This window comes from Apaloderma vittatum, unplaced genomic scaffold (assembly GCF_000703405.1).
Source record: "Apaloderma vittatum isolate BGI_N311 unplaced genomic scaffold, ASM70340v1 scaffold23351, whole genome shotgun sequence".
NCBI classification, from domain to species: Eukaryota; Metazoa; Chordata; class Aves; order Trogoniformes; family Trogonidae; genus Apaloderma; species Apaloderma vittatum.
The window spans coordinates 58,533-70,154 of NW_009698863.1; the positions used below are offsets into that span (position 1 = coordinate 58,533).

General features: G+C 37.5%; 1 protein-coding gene across 1 annotated transcript in view; it reads left to right on the forward strand.

Annotated features, from left to right (window-relative positions):
* The window catches only part of NFATC3 (nuclear factor of activated T-cells, cytoplasmic, calcineurin-dependent 3), a gene marked incomplete at its 5' end in the record, with an annotated part of 49,152 nt that extends 41,811 nt beyond the window's left edge, over positions 1-7,341 (forward strand). Inside the window, one exon of the mRNA XM_009878186.1 lies at positions 6,774-7,341. Coding sequence (XP_009876488.1) covers positions 6,774-6,898 — 125 coding nt within the window. The remainder of the gene's footprint in view (positions 1-6,773) is intronic.
* Positions 7,342-11,622: the final 4,281 nt, after the last annotated feature.

An 11,622-nucleotide genomic window follows, 5' to 3' on the forward strand; every position in this document is an offset into this window, starting at 1 on the left:
TGAATGTTGCAGATGACAGAATTCTGCACAGACCTTAAAGATCACAGGGAGAAAAAATAAAATGAGACCATTCAGCAGAAAAGATACCCTCTCCAGCACAGGAGTTCCCTAGGACAGACACATATTGGAGGTTTGTGGGACATCCTGGAGAAGCATCATCATGTTTCCCTCCTAGGTCTCTAGTATTGCCCATTACAGACCTAACAGTTTGTAATCTGAACTGGTTTGTTTGTAGTTCTCCATGGAGGTCTTCAGGCAGTATCTTTGACCTACAAAGACCTAAAATGCTTGGTAGCTACCTATTAGAGAGATTGAACTGCCCTGTTTATAGATGCTCACTACGGATTACCAGCTTCCTGCACTATTCCCAGAAAGGCCTTTGGGTGTAGGAATTGCTTATATTTTCCTTTTTGCTCCACTACAAAATACTTGTCTCTCACACAGGATTAGGGGGAATTAAGTACAGAGCAGTTTAGAAGCGTGCTAGTATTTGACATTTGATTTTAAAAGATAATGCCTTTACTTCTGATGTTAGAACTTCAAACCCCTATCTTGGAGAACATATGGCATCTAAATGTCATATGATTTTATTCTAATATAAAGTACTCAGTAAGTTGGTACAGGTATAGAAGTTGACTGACAAATTATGGATTGGTCTCACACTGAGAGAAAAATGACGGTAGAACTGACTAAACAAACCAGTGGGGGGAAAAAAAGCACAGACCTTACAGACACATCAAAACACCAGTTCCTCTTTTAAGAGCTTTTTACTCTAGATTTGGGGGTTTTTTGCTTGTTTTGGTTTTTTAATTTATCCAAAACACTCAGCAACTTATTATTAAAAGCACCAACTTTCATGATACTTCATAAGTATTGTGTTCAAACCAGCTAGCACGGATAACTTTTTTGTAGGTGAGAATTTCTCGCAAGAGGTTGGGCAGTACTGCTCACAGGATGCATCTCTGTTGGAACAGCTGACAAGATTATTACCCCTGGCTGTATGTGTCACTCACTGCACAAATGGCCGAGCTGTTGAACCTAATTTTAGTTTATCCTTAAACTCTGGATTGGAAATTGCAACGGTTTTAAGAGATCTTCATGACCAGTCTGGCTGTTCATGCAGTAAACAGCTGGAGGAATAATTTTATCAGCTGTCGAGTGCAAGTTTTCAGTGACCAAGGGACCAGGGAGGCCTCCAAGGAGCTGTGGCCCAGTTTTCTGTCATCTCAGAGGCCCCACTGTCTTTCATGTGTGCAGACACCGGTGACTCAAAAAAGCAAACAACACTGTGAAGGCAGAACAGTGGGAACAACCCAATAAAATAGAGTAAGTGGTTGCTCGTTTTACAAGCCTGACAGCAGATGCAAAATTCAGAATTAATTATTTTCTACTCTGTTCTGCTGGTATTGATGTTAGTATGTTGCTTAATTTTTTGAAATGTGATAGAGGCTTGAGCCCCGAGATGACTCTAAGTGCTTTTTCAGTGGAACACAGAGAGGGAAGAAAAATAAAATAAAAAAAAAAGCAGAAAATACTTTGCAATACAATACTACAGTATCACCAGTATTGTCAGGGCCAATCTAACCTGTCTGTAGCAGAAGGTTTTCTCCCCACCATGTTAAAAATTCTGTTCTACACAATCTGTTTTTTAACTATTGGTATAAATTTACCAGCCAGCTTACACTATGTATAAATAATAAGGAAGAAACAGGTGAAACTATTGCAAATAAAGTAACAGCTGAAATTCTGAGATAACTGTAAAAGAGATAGATTAAATAGACATAGGAGAGTTGTTAAAATAATTTCCATTTCACAGCCTAGTATAAAAAAATATATTAAAAAGCTGTATTGCATTTGAACTGCATTGAATTTGCGGTATCTGCATTGGATTTGTGGTTTATAAAAGGCAGTCATCAGGTTGTAGTGGAGGAATGTGCCACATTTCCATGCAGTGTCATGTGTCATCCCCCTCTCTTGATTTGATCCAGTCGTTATTTCAAGATTTCAACCTGCATTGTTAGCACAGAAGACATCTGGTAACACTTCTGATATTATCCGCTAAATTGACACTGATCATCCAAAACAATTTCAGGTGATCGGTAGGTACCAAGTGAGTAGAAAATATTAGCTAGACCTCTGTAATTATTTAGTACATAAAATATTTCTGTTTCCTCATCTCTTGACTGTAGAGGCTCAGCATATGGGATAGCAGGCACAACACCTGGCACCACACATACCAAACAGGCAGTGATTTAATTGCGGGGCGGGGGGAGGATAGCAAGAAAAAGGGAGTAGACTGAAAGAGTCAAGGTCCTATTTGTGTAACTGTTCACCTCCATCTTAAACCTCATAAGACTGTCCCTCTTCAAAGAGGCAGCGGTGTATAAACACCACAACACAAATGAACCTGGCAGACATACCATAGAGAACCTCAACAACATACTCAAAACCCGTATTGCAGAATCCTGAACAAGCTCTGCAACCTTCCCCTAGAAACTTGTGCTGGACAGAAATTTCATTAAAAGTAAGCCTCTGTATTAAAGTCATGTATCTTGGTTTCCCAGGATCTAGTTGCTGACTGGATGGCTTTTTAGTTTAAGCAAACGGGCATACGAAATCTTTCCAGCTGTATTTCTAGGACAGCATAGCCCATTACCCCATAAATAAAAATAGGAAAGGTGGGATAAAGTATTCTTCTGGAAGTATACAAAATAAGTTTTCTTTTGTCTGTAAAGCATGATCAGTGTAGCCTGAGCTCTGTCCTTTCTCAGGGCTGTTGAAATAGACTTCCTCTCCCAATTTCTCATCCAAGAACTTGAATTCTGCTAGACAACATTAAAGAAAATGTGTGGTTATGCTCAGGAGCTGTGATTGGCCCTGTGTGCAGGAAGGTAATGTGTCATACACTGAAATACTAACTTTTGGATTTCTATTTTAGTCTTTAAGCTAACATGATTTTTTCCCATCACAAATTAATACAAAAAGGAAAATGCCTATGATTTCGTCTTCAGTCTTGTACATTCCTATGCAAGATTTTAACTGTTCTTACTGGCTGCGGGATTTACATTTTAAACTACTTTAATTTATACCACTCCAGTGTCAGAAAGACAATTTAATTACAATAATGCTGGTAAACACGGTATGTCCCTCATATAAAGCAATTAGCAATTCAGATATATACAGGCATCTTATTCTTTAAAGCCTTAAAGCCGAGCTGAACATCTCTTTAGCGACGTGTTCCAAAGGAGTTCCAGGCTACCTAATTTTGGTAAATGTGATGAAATATGAGGAAAAATTTCTTTACTGGGAGGGTGACAAGGCAGTGGAACACACTGCCCAGGGAAGTTGTGGAGTCTCCATCTTTGGAGCCTTTCAAAACACACCTGGATGCAAGCCTGTGTCATGTGCTTTAGGCAATGCTGCTTTAGCAGCAGGGTTGGACTAGAGGATCTCTAGAGGTCCCTTCCAACTCTGACGATTCTGTGATTCCATATTGCTGCTTTACTATGTTTTTTTCCAAGCTTTCTAAGACCAGCTTTCTCTAGAAAAGGGGCTTCCCTGGTTTAAATGCCCATTCCTTCATCTGCTGTCCTGCTAGATGGATACTCCCCCCTGACCCCATTCATGCCTTGCCTGGCTTGGGCGTGCTGGGCAGAGCCCGGTAAGCAGCAGGCCCACGCCTGTTACCCCAGCACCACTCCCGATACCGCCCTGCCTGCTTGTCTCAAACCTGGCAGCCAGACCATTGCACTGCAGAAGATTAGAGCGCTTTCATCTCAGCTGCTGGCTTCTGCAGGCTGTGCTTCCTTTGAAGCATTTTTACTATCATCTGTACATACTCTAAATCAACATATAGTCTTCCAGAGTCTCTAGGCTTCCCCCATCCATTTGTGGCTTACAGATTTCCAGAAAAAGTAGCACAGAAAGATGTGGTAGGAGGATATGGTCTTTGAAAAAGTGAAACACCACCTTTGCCAGATAGAGCAGAAAAGGCATTCTGGCCTTTTATTTAGGCCTGCATAACACTGACAAAACACCAATTTAGATAGTTTTTAATTTAGAAGCACACTTCAGTACTGGTTGAGTTAAAAATTAGCATTCGTAACAAAGTCACTGTGGCAAGTAAAACTATTCCATGGAAGAAGACAAGGCACTACATTTCCCTTAGAAAGGATAGATGCTTCTCCAGATAAATCTCTACTGGTCAGATGCTAAAAATGTTGCCAAAAAAAGTTCTCAGACAGCAAGATGAAAGGTATGACAGAGCTATCACACTGTGCTATAAACCAGCTTCTCGTAAACAAGCTGGTGGTTATTTAAAAAAGCAAACCAACCAAGGACAAAACCACAATGCAAACTAACCTGTAACTTTATACATCATGAATTATACAGAACTTCAGCAAATAAAGCACTACACGTGACCAGCTATTGTATTCACAGTGTAATGTGATTTAAGGAAAATTTAATGCCACACAGCTACATGTTGTTCAGTTAACCACTTTTGCCTGTGGGAACTACAAAACGTTACAACCATATAGACCAGTTTGTTCTGATGTTGCCAGTACGGATACATATCATCTATCAAAACTTAAATGAAGTAATCATCTAATAACTTAAAAATATGAAATATATTTAGTTGTGTTGCTTTTATCACTTATCAAAGTTTTAGTAGCACTGAACAGCTGCAATACTTGATCAGCACAAAGCAACTGTTGAGTAGCATGCAGTAGCTAATAGCTGTTAGAGGTCCTGTAGTTGGAGCAAGCTCATGAGTGTCCTGGCAGAAACTGAGGGAGAATAGGTCTTACAAGTGAACATCTAAATTTTGTGGTTCTTCTCTTACAAAACAAAAATAAAAAAAAAAGAAAAAGTTTTGGTTTTTAACAGCCGTTTACTTAAGCATTGTGTTGGTGTAATAAAAATACTTGGGAAAGTATCCTACCTGCAGTCAGGTGTGACACCTTTCAGTGCCATAGCACCAGTTAAGTTCATTGAATGAACGGATTTTTTATTTTTTGAGGCCCAACAAATTGCAAGTCTTGTAATGCTTGAGGCAATTGGTTATTACAGATCTCTTCTGAACTGTTTTTAACCCTCAGGCTGCAATAATGTGTATTTTTAACAAGCTCACCCTGCATTCATGCAAGGGAATATCGTTGCCATGGATTGACTTTTAGATAACAAATAACCCCATCATGATTACATATAGGTATATGACATGAGGACTTTAACGCTTTCTGAAGTAAACTAAAAGTATATAGCCAAAACTTGTCAGAGTTGAAATTTATATATATTATATATATACTCCAGAGCATTCACAATATTCCTACATTTTCTTTCAGACCCACTTGTGCTACTGCTGCAGCAAAAGGCAGTGCTCACACCCTTGTACACTCTATAAACATACAGAATTTACACTACCTGTAGATTCATTTTGTTACACTGCTGCCAGATGGGAATGATTAGTAGGAAGCTAAATCCTGCCATGAAAAACTAAGGAAGCATTAAGAAGAGGGGTGAAGTATATCAGTATTGTTCTGTGAAGTTACCCAATGGAAAACAAAAGAGCAAAAGGTTAGGTTCCAAATCTGTTAAGATTTTCAGTAGAACAGCTTATTAGCAAAAGAGAAAGTCCTTATTTTTACTAGGAATTGTCCTTACTCAACAATAGAATCCCATTAAATGCCTGTTTATAGAAGGTCCAAACAAAGCCATGTTAGTGTTTTACTTATATAATTCAACATACTCAATTCTTGCTGAATAAGAGATACTGTGTACCTACTGCCACTCAGCCATGGAGAACATGAACAGCTGCCTCTTCCGTTAAATAATAAATATTAGATGATAACTAAAATAAAAACTATCTAAAATCTGTCATTACTATTTAATGTGTAATTTCATCTCCACTTAGAATATTATTCAGTTTTCTTAGTTAAACTTGCCATTGCCGATTTTGTAAAATGGAAATTTGTATCACCACATCTATGTTTATCCATTAACATAATTGTCATCTTCCAAATGCAGTTGTACTGCAATCAATTATCCAAGCTTTAGAGTAACACTCCAAAATTATCATTTGTTGATAACTTAAGTGCTACTTTGTCATATTCACAGTGGTACCCCTCACTTTTAAGTAGTAATCTTTTAACTAATCTTTGCTGAATTTCACACACACACACTGTTGTGACTTTTATATAAGCCAACTTAAATTCTTCACTGTGGAGAAGTTGACTGATAACTAAGAAGATATATTGCTACGGTACTTTCAGAGATGCAAGTATTCAGAAACCCGGCCAATTAAATAGGTATACAGTGTTATAAAGAATACTGGATTAGCCCAAATCCAAGTTCTGAGGGAGTTCTGTAGGTAGCTTGAAAGAGGCAAGAGTTATTACGCTTGTGCCTGTAACACACCTGAACAGAGAGTTCTGTGGGGAAAGCCATACTAAACTGACCTGTGCTGTGCTATGGAGTTATCTGGTCGTCGTGAATATGTATGTGCTTAAGTGGTTTAGGGATTCTCCAACATGGGTTATGGTAAGTACAAAGTGTGATACTACGAGATACTCTTGGAGTTCCCCCCACCCTTCTCTTCAACTGCTACTGAAGTTAGGTTCCCCATTCATCCTCTTTTACTTAACAGCATCAGGGCTTAGCACTGAAATAGTTCTTTTTAAAAGGGGTACGCTGATGAGTTCTGCCCTTTGGAAAGCATAACAACAGTAACTTTTTTTCTTTTTTACCTTTTTTTTTTTCTTTTACTTTTTTCTTAGTGAATGAGATTATAGGAAGAGATATGTCACAGATCTCAGTGTCACACGGAACAACAGTGGCCAGCCAGTCTGCACGTACGTGTCCTGGATCTCTGGAGACAAGAATATCTGATGGAATCCAGTAACGGATAAGCTTACAACTAAACATCCATGAAAACTTAACGGTTTTTCTGAATATTTCTTCATCCTCTTCCTCTTTCGACTTACTGTGCTTCCAACTCTGTGGCCTTTATGAACTGGAACAGTGAATCCTTGCAAAGCCCTCTTAGTGGGTTACATTTTTGATGTAGAGACAGAGCATTTTAATTATAGTTCCTCAGATGCTGTAAGAAGACTTCTTAAAATGGACACACAGAATCTACACCAGATATTTTAACTGTTTTAAAGTTACAAACAAGCTTTGCTTTTTGCATTTAAATAGAATACTTTTATATTGTAAGTGCTTCAGATGTGTGGAGATGTTAGTTTGCTCTTATAATATTCACAATACTGAATGTGGAAAAAGATTTAATACACATCTTCAGTGTGCTGCTTTCCCTTAGAGATAGTATAGTTTTTAACCGATGATTTGTAACACCTTTTGGTCATTTTGGAAAGCCTTTAAAAGCTTCTATTGTTTAATTTTTTTAATATGAACTTCCAGTGGCAAGTCATACCTGTCATCTGAAGCCAATGCCATGGAAGCCATTGTGTATACAAATACTGTAGCGTTTTCTTTCTTAGATTCATAGGAAGCAAAGCCAAATGTAGATCTGCACTTGTTTATAAACTGAAAATATTACTTGATAGGCTGCAAAAAGACCATTCCATCATGAAAGTGTTGGGATAGAAATGACATTCCAAAATTTTAACTTTTATAACTTTGTGGATAACCTTCCTGTTCTTTATCAGCACAGGCTCCTTCTTGAAATAGCTTTTTCTTAGAAAGTTACTGTAATCAAATTGAACAGTAGGATTTTAGATTAAAGAACAGCAACATCAAAGCCATGTTAGATACAGGAGAAATTTTAATATTTGTTGAGGATCTAAGTGTTCCTGATATCCCTGCAGAATACGGTTTTGAAATCACCAATTCAGTGGCATTCAAGTTTTCCATGCAATAAATCATTTGATCACATCTGTACCTTTTATATGCTGTATGTCTGACCATGCCACTTGGAAGTCCTAAGGAGATGACAATTACAGTTCCTTAAATTTAATCTGTTTGTAAATGTCAGTTTGTTAAAACATAATTTACTCTCAGTTAGCAATTAGCTTGTATTACTTGCCCATGTTTAACTGTAAACCTGTGAAGCAAAAGCTACCAAAGAAATACACCAGATATGCTCAAAGGATGCATTTCCCTTACCCACATAATCTGATACATTTGAAACAATCTGTTTACATTGTTATTGAAAATCTCAGGCCTCTATGATTAGAAATCTAGGAGAGGATCTGAAACTGCCTGCTTAAGCCACAAACACTTCCCTCCCCTAGAAGATGCTGGCGTTTACAATGCTTTCACATATGGAACATACAGGGTACAACAATCGTGGCACAGTAAGATCGGAAATGTATTGAACCTCGGAACATTTAAGATGTTAGTTTTAGTTCCTCATCTGAGTGAGCCATGATGCTCTAATGAAACTTAAGAGTGAATACATTCAAAAACTTTAAAATATAAAAAGTATTTGTACTGAAACCAATTCAGACAATTGTGGACATTTTAGTGGTTTAACACACATAGAGCATATGCCTCTATCTGTAGAAAATTACTACAGACAGTAAAATGGTCTTAAAGTGGTTTATAACTGTAATACCTGTAAAAGTAAACACAGATTCTACTAATACTGCATTTTGGCAGACAGTCATGGGGAAAACTTTCCATTCAGCATTTTGCAGGCAAAGGATTACACCTAAATTTAAGTTGGCGTCCAAGCAATACCATCAAAGTAGCGATAACTGCATCTTTGTAATGGCGAATCATGAATTTCTAAAAAGAGCATACATTAAGTGGGTGAAATTACAACTCTTTGTCACATACTTTCTTTTAAGAATGCAACCGAAGGCTATACTATCTTGATGTTTAGTTATTTCAGACAACTTAATGCAAGGCCACTATGTGTGTGCTGGGAATCTTGAGCATCCTTTTTGTGAATGTATTGTTCAATGGTGCAAACCTTTACATTTGCAGAAAAAAATTGCAGGGCTGTAATCAGAAAAGTGTGATACTGTAATTGTCCCCCAGTGATGGTGCTTTACACTGTCCTCATGTATGTTAAAGATCCTAGAAAATTGTTCACATGCTCAGAAATACATTTATTTATGTTTTTAACACCTTGAAACAAAACACCAAACAACACTGTAAACTATGTAATTGTCTTCAGACTGTGCTGGTGGCAAGGCACGTTCCAGTTTTTAGTCATCTGTTGGGTCTTTTGCATTAACCATTGTTTGTAGGAGAATTCTAACTTACAAGCTTTTCATACTGTATGGGATTTCTGCTCCTTTATCCTATTGGTACAGCCTCTCCTTGCAGGTTCTCCAAGTAGCTGGAATTCAGACTGTACATAAAATACGGGAGCCCAAACAATCCAGAGTTGCTATGCACTAAATTTTCTGATGCCTTTAAATACCTTGATGCCTGTAGACATAGAGACGCTTTCCTATTTAAAAGTTAAATAAAATTAAAAAAATATAGCTTTGGTTACTAAAGCAGTTTTGTATTCGCCTTGTAAAAGCTTCAATACAAGGGTCTTAATTTTATTTTAGCTTGTGTGATAACATAGGTAAAGACTGTTAATCTTGTATAATTTTAGTGATATAAAAAGCACACAATCTCTATTGGACTATGCAAATTTAATTAAACAACAGAACCCAGGAACTGTTGATATTTTATTGGCATCCACTTCCTTGCCCTTAAGTCCTTTCTTCTCCCTGAGTACTTTTCCAAAACTTTTAAGTAATTTAAACTATCCTGAAGGAAAGCCTTAACAGTGAGGTAGCTTTTCTATACGGAGGGTCAAAGATCAATGTTAAAAACAAAAAATTAAGGAATAGTGTGTTAATCGGGGGGCGGGGGGGATGTGTGGAATGTGTGATTTCTGAAATTACCATAAACTAGCAATCTGAATTTCTGTAGTAAAACTTCTGTGTTATCAGGGGAACTGCCATCCTTTTTAAACCAAAGATTGAAAGTAACATGACAATTTTTGTTCTGATACAAACAAAGCTTTGAAACTCTATTTTTGATACTCATAATGGATGTCACTCCTTGAGGTTTGGAAACCGTTCAAATTGAAGTTTTATATTTAAAAATGTGGGACAATAAAGATTAAGTTCTAGATGTTTACAGAGCCTTGTATTGTAATTTCATGTACATTTTGTATTTTAAACATTTTTGTAAGTTATGATTGCAGTGCTACTTGCAGAAATAAAGGGAAAAACTTGCATTTAGGCTCTTAAATCATAGTGTTCAAATAAATAAAGAGAATGCAAACGCATTGTCATTTCTTTAAAATGCAATTCCAAATGCAGAGTGGGAAGAAACTCCCTGTTTGTGATGCAGTGGTAAACAGCTATGCTCAGCTGTTATATACAAAATGAGGGACATTTAATATTCTCCCTACAAGACTGGCGATTTTGAAACAATATGGTAAGAGTTTGGGGCTCAACATGGAGCCAGCAAATGAGCAAATGAATGGCCAGCAGTGCTGACAGAGTGTTAGTTTGCAAAATAACTAGTCATTTCCTATTTGCAAATACCATTGTTTCTATTAGACAATCACAAGATTATTTGGGGAAATTATTCCAGAAATTACTATTCAGGGAGTGCATCATAACAGTAATTTCCATTCCTGAAAGGATATTATCATACACAAGATGCAGTTAAAGTGTTTCAGAAATAGATGTAAAATTTCTACAAAGTCTAAATTATTTGCCAAATCTCAGCTGATCAAGCAGTACTGAGGGAAATTCCTTAGGGAATGGTACAGTAGATTCAGGTCTTAAAAATATCTCTCTCATCTCAGTGATATTAATGCTACTGAAAAGATTTTTAACTCCCTTGCATTTTTGTTACAAGGTCTTTTATTTGTCTGTGGAATCCCCAGGCATATTAAGGTATACAAGCATTCCAAACTCAACATTGCAGCAAATCTCTGGCCTTTGGTTAGCTGTGCACCCCTGCCCAAGACAGAAAAGGAGCGATGATCTACAGTGATCTGCTCGCATTGCAGAGGGAGAACATGGGCCAGTTTAGGATGAGCTTCTTACTTACAGTGCATGTCCTGACTGATTACCGTCACCAATGTTTTTATCTATAAATATAGATAGAGGTTGCTACCATGCCAGTAACTGAATGCAAAGTAATTATATCTGAGTTTTACTAAAAATAGCACAAGCACTTTGAAAGCTGTTCCACATGTTTTCTGGTATGATTACCCAGTATATAATTAGCATATACCAACACCAGTAATAATCCACGGATTGAGTGCGTGTACTGTGCTGTCAATTCAAGTCGTCTTTCAGAAGCAAATAGGCTGAAGGCTGATTCACCAAGATTGACAGGAGAGATAATTGGATATGCAGACATGCCAGGGCATTTAAACCTGAACACAGCTAACCCTGAGCACTCACACTGACACCCTTATCTGTTGGTCTGCAGAGAGGAGACTTTCTTCCAGGCACTGTGAAAACATCACTTCTACCTTGCAAAACAGTTTTACGGTTTCCGGTAGTCAGAGAGGAGGAATTTCCTGTTCCTTTAGAAAAGCAATCGGAAGTTTCTTTTCATTTAGGCCCCAAACCCAAAGGTAGTGCTGACAGAAATCGAGGCCTTTTAATTCCTTCATTGTAGCTACTATTTCCT